Below are 13,556 nucleotides of genomic sequence, written 5' to 3' on the forward strand. Positions count from 1 at the left end.
TCATACAGAATAAAGGTTGGGCTCATTTAACTTAGACTACCAATCTGCCAATCACTGATGACCTTTCAACTTACAAGCCACACCCTAGCAACCACTTATGGCACCCTAGCAAGTGTCACATGGATTTCTATTATTAAAAACTGCCCTTGACTTTACATTGGACATACTAACAACATACCAATTCATGCTAACAATACACTAATCCATACTAGAAACATACTGACTACATATCAAACCATACTAACATACACACTAATCATGCAAGCAAACATGCTAATTCATACTAAATTCATGCTAACAACATCCTAGTTTATACTAGAAGCATGTTAGCAACATGTTAATTCATTTTAGAACTTTGGCAATAACATGCTAATTTATGCTAGAACCATGCTAACAACATACTAATTTATATTAGAACCATGCTAATTTATATAACCAACTGCTTAGCAATTACTTAGAACACCTTAGCAACCACATAGAAACACCTTAGCAACTACCTAGCAACACCTTAGCAACCACTCACCCTAGCAAGCACGTAGCAACAACTTAGCAATGCCTTAGCAACCGCCTAGCAACTACTCAGAACACCCTAGCAACGCCTTAGCAACCACTCAGAACACCTTTGCAACCACCCAGCAACTCCCTAGTAACACCTTAGTAACTACCTAGCAATGGCTTAGCAACCACTCAGAACAACTTAGTAATTACCTAGCAATGCCTTAACAACCAGTCAAAACACCCTAGCAATGTCTTAGAATCCGCCTAGCAACCACTCAGAACACCATATCAACTGCCTAGCAACACCTAAGCAACCACTCAGAACACTCTAGCAACCACTCAGAACACTGTAGCAGCCACTTAGCAACCACTCAAAACCCCCTATCAACAGCCTAGCAAGAAACATGCCCATCCACACTAGAAACATGCTAACATTCAGTTGAAGTCTGTTTTTAGCCACCTTTGAATTCTTTCTTTTTTAAATATTTCCCAAATGATGTTTAACAGAGCAAGGAAATTTTCACAGTATGTCTGATAATATTTTTTTCATCTGGAGAAAGTCTTATTTGTTTTATTTCGGCTAGAATAAAAGCAGTTTTTCATTTTTAAACACCATTTTAAGGACAAAGATATTAGCCCCTTTAAGCTATTTATATCCCAAAAGTCTACAGAAGAAACCGTCACTAAAAAATAGCTTGCCTAATTACCCTAACCTGCCTAGTTCACCTAATTAACCTAATTAAGCCTAAATGAAATGTCACTTTAAGCTGTATAGAAGTGTCTTGAATAATATCTAGTAAAATATCATTTACTGTCATCATGGCAAAGATGAAATAAATCAGTTATTAGAAATGAGTTATTAAAACTATTATGTTTAAAAATGTGTTGAAAAAATCTTCTCAACATTAAACAGAAATTGGGGAAAAAAATAAACGTGGATAATAATTCAGGGGGGCTAATAATTCTGACTTTAACTGTATAGGTAGTTAGAACTGTTTCAAATTTAAAAACCACTTTAATTATTGAAACTTTAAACTTTCAGACTAGGCTTTCTCAAGCCACCATAGAGTTTGTCTACGAACTTTACTTTTCTAGTTTATCTTTAACCCATCATGGCCAAAGCGCAAAGTACTGTCCATCTTTCTCGAATATATTGCTTGTATTTAAACATTGTTTGCACTCATGATTTGGAAACAAATGCATACTGTTTTATATTGTATCACATCATCCATATTCATCTACTAGTGCTTAGTTCTTGTTTGCCCTCATTTCCCCCATCACAACTCTTGCATTCACTGTCATAATGGAATTGATGTCAGTTTCAAGAGTGTGACTTTAAATAAATAATCTTTCCTCATGTCAAATGCGTTTCCGAACATTTGATAGATGTATTTCCAAACAAAAGAACATCAGAACTGATTCTACAGATCATTCTTTTTAATTGATGAACAGCTAATGACATGCTCGAACATAGTCCATAATTGTGAGTCACATCATGAAAATAAAAGTTGAAAAATGATCCATTTGTCAGCCCATCTGTCATTTGATTTACAACAACTCTTGACAGAACCATAGGCTTCCTCCTAGTATTGTTTGTTGCTGCATACTTACACTAAAACCGCAAGAAAGTGGATAAGACCACAATCTTGCACCCTGCAACCTGTCGAGCGGCTCCGAATTTATAATATTGAAAGCCAAAAGTCAATACTGATTTCTACTGCCTGATTGGGGTGTTGAGAAAATACAGTAGTAAAAGCAGTATGATGCTGCTGTTGTCCATATTCTTGCGTGTTCCTCATTACTGGATCTTAGCTCTGGACTGGGCGGATTTGGGGTGATTGAGGGTCCAAAAGGTGGGCTGAGTATCAACAGTGGAGGCTGGTTAAAAGTCACTGGTCTTTAACTCTCTTCCCCTGATGACAAACCATCAATCTCATCCTGGTCTCCACCAATAGCCATCCAAAACGCTTTAGCAACCTGGTAAAGGGTGAATGAATTGTAAGTTCAAGATTGGAGGCTTGTTTCGACCACTAAAGAGAAATGAATCTTTTTATGGGATCTAACCATTCATTCACAAGGCAAGAGACTTTTAAAATGGGCTTTAGGAGTGTGCATTTTTTTGGTTAACTATCCCCTATCCAAAACCTGATCATGTGGATGCATATTACATTCACAGTCTATAGCAGAGATGCCCAAACCTTTTTCCTATTAAGAGCCAAAAAGCAAACTTGACAGAGTTGTGAGCAAAATATATATATACACTAAACCGTATATGTTAAATTTTCCATTGGGTAATTACCTAATTTATTTGGTAATATTTCAAAATAACTAGAAAACCTAGCTTTAAATCATGTTAACTAATCCAGTATAATTTGTATCATTTAATAATGACCTTATAACAGTAAAAACATAAACAATCCCATTTATAACAGAATGGAGTTCAATGTGGAAGACACTAGTCGAGCTGCTCCTGCCTTTACCTTGATTTGCTCGCAGATATCTTACATTTTAAAAGTCTGATTCATTTACAACATTTAATTGACTAATTTAATTTAAGTTTGTAGCTTAGCAATAAAACGAAGAAACAAAAGGTTACGTTAAATTAGAAATGACGATCTCTATTAAAGGCATTCGCCCCAACCACCTCCCCATCATTCTCCCTATCTTTTCAGATGAGATGGCGGGCCAAATCAAAGGTTACCATGGGACAACTTTGGCCCGCAGGCCCTACTTTGGGCATCTCTGGTCTATACAGTAGGCATATGCAAGTACTGTACGAGACAACCAAAAATAACAATAGCAGATGTGCAGTATTTCTTCACTTAGTGATAACACCAACTACTGGCTTATAGTGTTGGTGGTGGTCCACAAAACTAGTCAAATGCATTGGTTAAGTGTTTTTAATACATTGCTGTCATGCAAACATATCATGTACTGTGGAGAATAGAAAAATATATTACTGTTAATAGGATAATATTACCTTTTCTGCATGTACTTTCCTCTGTTCATGTGGCAATGAAGAGGCCTTATCTTAAAAAGAAAAAATAATAGTAAAAACAAAACATTGATAAAAACACCTTCAGTTGATTTAACTTATATATTATGTTTGTTTTCTAGAAACTTGATTTTTGTACCCTAAGGTAATATATATTGAGGTATATATTATATATATGTATATACAACAGTTCTGTCTGGTTCTTAAATCTGATTGGCTGTTAGTCGTGTGATATTCTGCAAATAACAGCACTAGTCCAGCCTCTTAACCCTTCACCCTTTTGTATTACTCCACCCACATACAGCAAAAAGCAGAGGACACAGTTTGACAAATATTGCTGCTGTTTGACAACATAATGAATTTTTAAGGCTGTTTTAGTCGAGAATTTAGTTGTTCAGACTGCAACTATGCAGTTTATTTATAAGGATAATGCCTGATTTTAAATATTTATCATTTCGGAGCATCGGTTTCAGTGCATCAGCCTGTCTGAGCAGACCAAAGTGGTGACGTTCTGCCACAAGATGGCGACAGAGACCGCATTATAAGTCCTTTGGGGAGAAGAACAGCATTTTCTCAAGGTAAATTTAAAACTACAGCAGAACAAATCATTATAAATCAGGTAAGTAACAGTCGAAGCCAATCTCTCTCTTTGTGTTCTGTAGTGCTGTATTTATACCACAGAAAACTGCTAGTGTTTGCTTTGCTCTGGCTTTTTCGGGGTTAATTATTGTAAAAACCCAGTTCCAACAGAGAAATACTGGGAATTCTCTGTAGATTGATGGCATTTCATGCCGTTAAGCCTTATATTCTTAAAATGTGAACAAAACCCACCTGTTTTGTCATCACTTTAGGCATTACGCTAGAAAACCATTCAAATACTAGCTCAAATGGCGTTAGTAAAGTAGCATTGTAATAATATTGTATTTTTAATGTGGTTAAATAAAAACTGAAGAAATTAATTTCAAAGACATACAAATCTTACTGAATCCAAACAAATGAACAGTAGTGTTTAGATAATGAGTCTTTATACCTTTCATTTCTTTCAACTTTGTAAAGAGTCGTTCAAAATTCTCCACATCTGGGTCTCCAGCTGTAAGATTAGCCAGCTCCTGAATGTCTATGTCAATCATGGGATCTGTGACAGATATTTCATTACACATTGAACAGAAATGCCTTCCAAATAAGTATTCATAATGTATTGCCCTTAACCAAAGCACTTACCGACTGCTGTATCTACTGTATTACTCTGGTTATTCTCTGCCCTCTGGCTCTCAGTGCCTTCATCTGTACTGTTGGATGGGGAATGAGAGGACTAATAACAGAAAAAAAATGGATCACTTACAATGAGATGAACTAAATAGACAAAGTAATGTTCAATTGCACATTTTTAGTTTGTGAATGTGAAAGATCAAAGTGCACAGTAAATAGACTTATTGATCATGCACTATTAGGAGCACTTTAAAAGAGAAGCACAATTAGAAAAGACTAACCAGTGTTTCTTGACTGGGCCGTGGGTTGTTGTGACGGGAAGCCACCAGACTGCTCATTAGCCCGAAACCCTGACTGTGTTCTGAGGGGAATAAATCATATTTAATTATATATGCCAATATCTAATCGGTCAATCACATGGCAGCAACTACAGTAGACTACTAACATCAGAATGGAGAGGAATGGTGATTAAAGTCAGTATGAAATCAAAATTTCTCTTCTTATTTTTATGGTAGTGCTTATGAGAGAGTGCTTAAGAGAGTGAAATTCATTACCTTTATCTACTTTTCATCTTTTCATACTTATTGCCACTTTAGGTTTCGACCGGTAACATTGCTGATATTTTAACTTACAGTATTTTTAGTAAATATGGATTGTAAGAATCTAATCCTAAACTAAAACTTTATTCATAGATATTAAATAAAAATGCTAATCCAGCAGGTGGTGCCTAAAACAGCAGGAATAACGGTGTTTCCTTGGTTAATGCAGTAAACAAAGCACCATGACCTCAAATCTTGCAGGATTTTATCGATTTCATAAACTACACAGCACTTTAGCATAATGATATAAGATTTAATACCTTGTAAAATAGCATTTAAAACTTTTAAATGACTTTTTAAGTGCCTAAAAGACCTCTAAATTGATTTATCAACTTTTAATACATTTAGGACCCTGTGGACATCCTGAACAGTAACTGAAATAACCACTGTTTACAACTAAGGCCTGCCAAAAACATCAATGAAAACATCCTAAACCAGACCTTGAAGCAGATGAGCTACATAAGCAAAACACCTCATGTCAGCTAGGATCACGAAGTTGATGCAACAATTCACATGGGCTCATCAAAACTGGACAACAGAAGACAAGGTTTGTCTGATCCAGATCCAGAGTCTTGAAACTATACAGCTTTGGGTAAAAACAAGCAAGAAAGACCCATCCAGTGTGGATATTTTCGCAGCACACATTGGGCTCTTTTGTACCAACTGAGTATTGTTTGTCCACCACAGCCTCTTAGAGAAGTGTTGCTGACTATGTTGATACTTTAATGACCACATCTCGTGATAGACAACATGCAATGTCTCAAAGCTCAAATCCTCTCAAACTGATTTTTTGAACATGACAACGATATCACTATACACAAGAAAAAAACTCCATGGTCACAATATCTCAGAGCAGCTTTGGGAAATTCTCAACTACTGTATGTGATGTTATCATACCAATATGGACAAGAATGTCTGAGGAATGTTTTCAGTGCCTTGTTAAAATAATTGCGCAAAGAATTAAGGAATTATCAAAAGAAAAAGCAGATCCAAACAGGTACTAGCATTAGGTGTACCTAATAAAGTGGCCACTGAGTGTACATTTCAAAGTAGGATAATAATACAGCCTCACCATCTTTCATCTCAACGCTGGACCACACGTTGGCATTGAGGGCCTGGATGATTCTTTTTACCCCAGTGGACTCTGGAAAGTCATCTGTGAGGTACATAAAAGTAACAAAAAAGACTAAATTCAATCATGTATGCACATAGTCAAGTCATCTTGCTTAAACTGTCTTTTTTATTTACCATCTTCATCGGGTAGATCTTGTGGGTTAAGTTCTACTAATTCAAACGCATGGGCCAAACACCATTGCTGGGCATCTTGTCTGCTAACACCTGCAATGGTATATTTACATCAAAATTAGCACAAGAAAATGCATACATTGCAGATAAATGAGTGAAAAGCTACCACACACACACCCTCATCGCTGTCGCACACATGGTCACACACTAGGATCAGCACTTCTGGAGCCAGTTCCTCCACTACTGATAACCAGGAGTTGACATTGTTAAGGCTGTCTTTCTGAAAGACAAATAAAAGGTGAATTGAAGGACACAAATAGTTAAATCGCAAACTGATTAACATGGCAATCACTCACAGTTTTGCTGTCAAAATAAATGATGAACGCTTGCATAGACCGGGCCACCTCAGCATTCATGTCGAATGTACTTGATACGACACATAGGCTGACGTTTGCGGTGTAGTATTTGTTGTTGATCGTCCATGGATACCAGGAAACTCTTTCTTCTATTCTGTTAGGCTGCGGTGGTGATTCTGAGCTCAAAATCTCTGTAATTAACACAGACAAAACTGTTAAAAGCCAAGTGTGTATTTGATAATACTGGCAGTAAAAACTATATTATCTATATATATATTTGGGCAGAATGAGTAAATTAACTGAAGTCCAACACTGCCGCCTGCTGGACACAACGAATCACTGGACACAAGGAGTCACTACTTTTATATCCTTTACGTGGTAAAACGTAAGCCAATAATTGTGTATAAGGATGAATACATAAAAACAGATAGATATATACTGTATGCAAAGAACTATGGTAACGCCATTTATAGTACATATGTAACACTATCGTTTAAGTCATAAAAGTTCAAAAGTCTTGTAATAACCCCCCCCCGAAACACACCAAGGTTTTTCCCATGAGTATTTCAGTGACTGCTGAATAAAACATATATATATATATATATATATATATATTTATTTTATTTTTTTTTACTTTATTATTATTTTTTTACAGGGTTTCTGCAGGTTTCCTCTAATTGAAGAATTTTAAGACCCTTTTAAGAACATTATGAATAAAAATTTTAGACTTACACAGGGCTAAACACAAAGGATTTTCTTTTCTAATTGCCCGGTTCGGTAAATACTTTTTGCATTATGGAAGATCATGTGGAGATGTGTTGCTTTAGTTTTTTTCCCTGAATTGGGAATTTATTTTGGAGAATTTGCTGTAAAATGTTTAACAGCTGTTGTAAATTGTATCTCTTTGCAATAAAAAACTTAAATGTATAAAAAAATAAGTTTTGAGATGGATTATAGGTGATTGGGTGTTGGCCAGATTGGGTAGCTTTACGTAGACATAGGAAAATTAAGACCTGTTTAAAATAATTTAAGACCTCAATATTTCAGTGAATCTAAGAGTTTTTAAGGCCTAAAATTTTACTATTGAAATCTAATTGAATATTTATTCGCAGAAAATGACACTAGGTTCATCAAAAATACATGTTTTCCTACTTATATTGGGAAAAAAAAATATTGGTACTGGTACAAAAGTCTGGAAATTTAGGGTACTTTATTTGAACCTACTGTAGCTCGTGCAAATAAATGCAAAATACTTAAACGTAAATTACAACATTGTTGAAGAATATAACAAGCACCAATAATACCTTTGAAAAATTAGTGAATTTTGTTAACTTTGATAATGCTTTATCAGTATTCTGCGATCAGAAAACTGGGTATTATATATATTAAAAAATACATTTACAAGACAAACCGGTAGAAAAGACAATCTGACTTCAATAAAACTCAGTATGATATTGAAGTAAAGTTGATTTTACATTGGCACATTCGTTCAGTAACAGCTTGTGATATGGTCCCTATAGTGTTTATTATTGTACTATAAATATTCGGTCTAAAATCACAAGTAAGTATGACTCCAAAACAACATTAGCACTATTTAGTTGATTGTGAACAATGCTGTACTTTGATGGTCATTGGCTGCTAATATGATTTCTCTATGTAAAATTTGTAAATAACACTTTTCTGAAATTATATTATTAAGGACAAAGTCAGAATGTGCTAATATAAAGCCAACTTTACATTAATCAGTATGATTTACGTGAAATGTACAGAATAGTGTACATTTCTAGATTGATAGCTGGATTTATCAAATTTTTTTTACTTTTAAAATACCGTAACACAATGTAATAATACATCAAGTATTATATGCGATTAATAACGAAAACGTTTACGCGATGCACGCGTTTTGATCTGTAATCAAGTGATATCAGGAAAAATTCTTATTGTTGACAGCTAACATTAGCATAGCGGCAAGGCTAACGAGTATGGGCTACATTTTCCTTATTTACTCACGTCTAATGAGCTCCTCTTCTTTAAAGTTGGAATCACAACTTGTGACTAAGATACAAGGTAGGGTAGGTGCTTCATCTCCTTGATCATCTGCCATTTTAAGCCTTGGAACAATTCAAAATAGCTCCCAATGAAGGTAGCACGTTAGCAACAGCTGTCAACCTCCTGAAGGAAACCTTTCACCTCTAACCTCAACTTGCTTCCGCGTCTGCGCGCGTTTAGAAAATATAAAATAAATAATATAGTGTACCTTTGAAAAGCGCAAGTAAATCCTTTATAAGTTACATGATTAATTAAGAAATAATAATCATAATAATAAATGTGATTTTGGTGTTTCCTCACGGAGAATACCATGCGTCATGTTGCCATAGTTACGGTCAGACCTTTGTTGATGAAAACTTGTAACGAAGCTTAAAATGACCTGAAAACCCTTAAACATTTATTATTCGTTTGAAAAAATGGCCAGCGTCCTCAAAAATAAAGACGAAGTTGGGAATATTTTAGTAAAGGTAAGTTAATGTGAAGTTACTGAAGAACAGATATATAACAGAAGACTTTACTACAGCCGTTTAAGTGTTAAATTTACAGACTTTGAAACTTATGTCACATTTCATGGCGGTGTGTAGGACTATGTTTTTTCTGAATGTTCGTGTGTTTTAGGTCCAGGATGATTTAAGACAGCTAAAAAAGAATATTGTTCAATTTACTGTGCAAGAAAATGGAGAAATTTTGGATATTCAAGCTCTGGATGCAGCCATCATCAGGACAGAAAATGGAATAAGGGTATATAAATTATTACTTTATGATAAATTTACCGTAATAGTTATTTTATAGCTGTTTGTTTGTTTAGGTATTTAAAATAGTTTAACAATAATTTATTATGTTTCCCAGAGATGGGTTGCAGCTGGAAGGGTATCTGCTGCGTAAAACATATGCTGGATAAGTTGGCGGTTCATTCCACTGTGGTGACCCCAGATCAATATAGGGAAGAAAAGAAAATGAATGAATAATTTATTTTAATTTGTAAAATTATTAGATCATTTACATTTAATTTAACAGTTTATTTTAGAATTTGTGCAATGGAATATACACATACATGAAACGTGTGGAGCTTGAAAAAAAATTGGTTTGTAAATGGCTTGTAATTTTGTTTTTCTAAATTTTTTTGTTCATAGAGACACGCAGAGGATTATCTGAAAACCATCAATAACCAGGTTTTGACTCTACCTTCTATTGAAGAGCCTGAAAAGAAGACTGCTCATCCGAAACTTGTTACGTGGTATTTAAACAAAAATTCCCCTACTGAGGCAAATACAGAAATTCTCTTTACAGTATCAGCGATTATGCTCATCAGCAGTTTTATTGGATACCCATATTGCACCATGAACCAAAACATGTTCATCGCTATCTTAACTTTTTTTTAAAAATGTATAAATTTAAGGCCGAGGCAGTGGCGCAGTAGGTAGTGCTGTTGCCTCACAGCAAGAAGGTCGCTGGGTCGCTGGTTCGAACTTTCGCTCAGTTGGTGTTTCTGTGTGGAGTTTGCATGTTCTCCCTGCCTTTGCGTGGGTTTCCTCCGGGTGCTCCGGTTTCCCCCACAGTCCAAAGACATGCGGTACAGTTGAATTGGGTAGGCTAAATTGTCCGTAGTGTGTGTGTGTGTGTGTGAATGTGTGTGTGGATGTTACCCATAGATGGGTTGCGGCTGGAAGGGCATCCGCTGCGTAAAAACCTGCTGGATAAGTTGGCGTTTCATTCCACTGTGGCGACCCCGGATTAATAAAGGGATTAAGCCGACAAGAAAATGAATGAATGTATAAATTTAAATATAAATAGGGCTGCACCATATTGGAAAAATCTAGCATTGTGATATTTTTTTTTAAATATGAATACAATTTCACCAGATAACTTGAATATCTCTTTTGAGAAAGAATTGTTTACATTAGATTGATTAGGGTGATTCTGCAGTGGAGTGCATAAAATCTAATACACAATGTATATTTTTTGGGGTCCCCCAAAACATTTCCGCTGTGGTCTGATATTTGCAGTGCATTTCTGTTTTTGCATGTAATCAAGAAAAAGATACAATTGAAAAAAGTGTTTTACCGTTTCCCGAGTCTAGGAGTATCAAAGTACAGTAACTGAATGTTAAAAATAACTCAGTGAAATAAATCGCTGTTAAAGTTACAAATGGTACAATTTATTATGCCTGGATGCTTTTAAGGTCATTATACAATCACAGGCATCAAAAACACATCCAAATGATGAATTATAATCCCGACTCAACATTGGGTATGCTTGTGTTGTGACTATTGTGAATAATCTCATTGTGATATTGATGCTGAAACAATATATTGTGCAACCCTAATTGCTGTCATGTCATTGAATATTTGCATTAACAAGAAGTTGATCAAGATGTACCTAATACAGTGGCCATGTGTATACAGTATGATTGTAGATTATGTAAAATCAATTGAGATCCAACATATCTAGCCTTTTTTGTAGGCAACCACCATACGAAGCATTACCAATTGCACATCCACATAGAAGCCCGATTCCAGGTCCATCTCCAGGGGAAAAGGTTTTTATTTTTATTCATAGTCATAACATTTGTTAATCTCAGATTAGATCTGAATTCACTAAATCTATCTTTGTAACTTGTCCAACAGCACAAGACAGCATTTATCATGCGTCTGCTACATAACCCTTTTCATCCAAGGAACAAGGAGATTTTCCAACAAAATTATGGGATTCAGCTTCCTCACCTGCAAAAGAGAACTAGTGTGAGTTTCTGAAAGATATGCTTTTATTTCTTTGATATTCAAGAAAGTATATTAAAAGATCAGTGCACCTATAATTGCATATTCTGCCATCTTTTACTTACTTTCACGTTGTTCCAAACGTTTATTTCGTCTATAGCACACACAAAAATTATTAGTTATTTTAATTATAATAATTATATTTTAAGGTGTCCTTGTTAATTTAACTAGTCATTTAACAAGTGAATACTATTAAATAATAATAATTAATACTATTTATTTTCAGTCAGCCAGCCCAAACGATAATGAACTGTCATGCCATTAAAAATTGCCACAATTAAGGTCTGACTTCTTTAAAAATCAGTGATCATCACTGCCTGAAAGATATACAATATAAAGTGGGTCTCAGACCAGACAAGAAGCACTGCATTAAATTCCATTTTCCTCACCATGTCTTCAAAATATGAATATTTATTTTACCCCAGTATTTTCAATAGAGTTTCTGTGCTGGGCTGCTGCTACTGACAGCACTAGTGTTTATGCGGTCTTTTGTCTTGTTTTACGCTTGAACTAAACTTTAACAACTAAATGAATGCATAAGTCTATTTAAATTATTGTAGTTTAATTGCATTACAACATTGTGTTGTAAAAGGAAATTGAAAATAGTCCCATAAACCTTTCCCCGGACATTTATTGTTGGCTGAAAAACACTAACTAGTCAATTGGTGAAGTTTGTGCCTCGTCACTGTTGACACTGGCTTGCTTGGATGGGGACTTGTGGAGCTGCGCAGATAGTTGCTCTTCATAGTTTGGACTTTCAGTGAAATTTAAACCACACTGAACTGAACTTAACTAAACTGAACGTCAACTCTGAAAACTGGACTGACATGGTTTCAATTTACTAACTTCTATGTTAAGTTGCTTTGACACAATGTACATTGTAAAAGCGCTATAGAAATAAACATGAATTGAATTGAACTAGCTGTGCATATAGCCCATTACGCATAATAATTCTTCTTATTATAGTAAGCACGTAGAATATGTGAAACAAGGACACCTTTAAAATGAAGTGTTACCAAATATTTTGAAGAATGATGGTAAGGAATCAGCTTTGGTGACCACTGAACACTAGGCTATTTTGATTCCTTTGAATTTTACGGCCAGCACACTGCACCATCAGACACCAACCAATGGCTATTCATCAAGAGTAACTTCATCAGATTTTTTCGGTGTTACCTTTGTCAGGTCATGTGAACGAAACTGTAATCTGGTGATTGTCCACATAGTCTGTGTCTGTCTTTCGAATGTGAATTGCCCTTTACATGTTCATTTGTAATAGAAGCCCCCATCTTTTACAATTAAGACTTATCGATAGTGTTGATTATATAGCGACCGGTGCTGACTGTTGCCTTAACGCCAGCATCTGTCACAAAAAGAAATGGCGCGTAATAATACATGACTCCAGTCACTTTGCTTTCGAACAGGAGATGCGGATTTGAAGGTCACCTGGTTTGGCAGTGACAGCTAAATCTGTCTGTTGGTAAACAAATTAATCTTTCGAAAGGTCACCATTTGTTTTGGTGCTCTGCTTCCCCCCCTTCTGCTTTCCGCTGCGGTTCTTCCTCTATCTCCTGCATCCTCTGCCTGTCACTCGTGAGGAGGCTGTCATGTTGTTGAGAAGAAGCTATGAGACTTGGCTGCCGAAAGCAGACAGACGCAGATTGCGGCACATCAGCATTCTTCGGAGGACGGCCACCGCCTGATTGCAGTTGTATGGGCTGCTGCTTTACAGCTGTCTCAGGACAGGCACTCGTACCTGTTCCCGCATGCCAATAAGACAGCCGTGGTTTACCCAACTGGCATTCGCTGGCGCTTTGCCTGCTGTGTC

The 13,556-nt window shown here is 35.8% G+C and overlaps 2 protein-coding genes across 24 annotated transcripts in view; one reads left to right on the top strand and one right to left on the bottom strand.

The window, feature by feature from the left end:
• Positions 1 to 1,920: 1,920 nt before the first annotated feature.
• aagab (alpha and gamma adaptin binding protein) lies at positions 1,921 to 9,092 on the bottom strand. The gene is given in 10 exon segments (NM_001002423.1): positions 1,921 to 2,475; positions 3,479 to 3,528; positions 4,524 to 4,628; positions 4,715 to 4,805; positions 4,984 to 5,063; positions 6,374 to 6,457; positions 6,550 to 6,639; positions 6,724 to 6,826; positions 6,903 to 7,093; positions 8,913 to 9,092. Coding segments are annotated over 10 exon segments (966 nt in total). The 5' UTR covers positions 9,007 to 9,092; the 3' UTR covers positions 1,921 to 2,397.
• Positions 9,093 to 9,287: 195 nt separating this feature from the next.
• Positions 9,288 to 13,556, top strand: part of iqch (IQ motif containing H) — a 62,613-nt gene continuing 58,344 nt past the window's right edge. For 7 of the 23 annotated variants that reach the window (XR_012393754.1, XR_012393755.1, XM_073929396.1 and 4 more), the window contains exons 1-5: positions 9,288 to 9,418; positions 9,570 to 9,692; positions 10,085 to 10,188; positions 11,415 to 11,490; positions 11,579 to 11,692. Coding sequence is in view for 16 of the 23 variants with exons in the window: in XM_073929396.1 (XP_073785497.1) it covers positions 9,368 to 9,418; positions 9,570 to 9,692; positions 10,085 to 10,188; positions 11,415 to 11,490; positions 11,579 to 11,692 (468 nt within the window). In the remaining 7 variants the exon portion in view is untranslated. Of the gene's footprint in view, positions 9,419 to 9,569; positions 9,693 to 10,084; positions 10,189 to 11,402; positions 11,491 to 11,578; positions 11,693 to 13,556 lie in introns of all 23 variants that reach the window. The other 16 variants (XR_012393756.1, XR_012393759.1, XR_012393757.1 and 13 more) reach the window with 4 other exon arrangements.

The sequence above is a fragment of the Danio rerio genome, chromosome 18 (genome assembly GCF_049306965.1).
Source record: "Danio rerio strain Tuebingen ecotype United States chromosome 18, GRCz12tu, whole genome shotgun sequence".
NCBI classification, from domain to species: domain Eukaryota; kingdom Metazoa; phylum Chordata; class Actinopteri; order Cypriniformes; family Danionidae; genus Danio; species Danio rerio.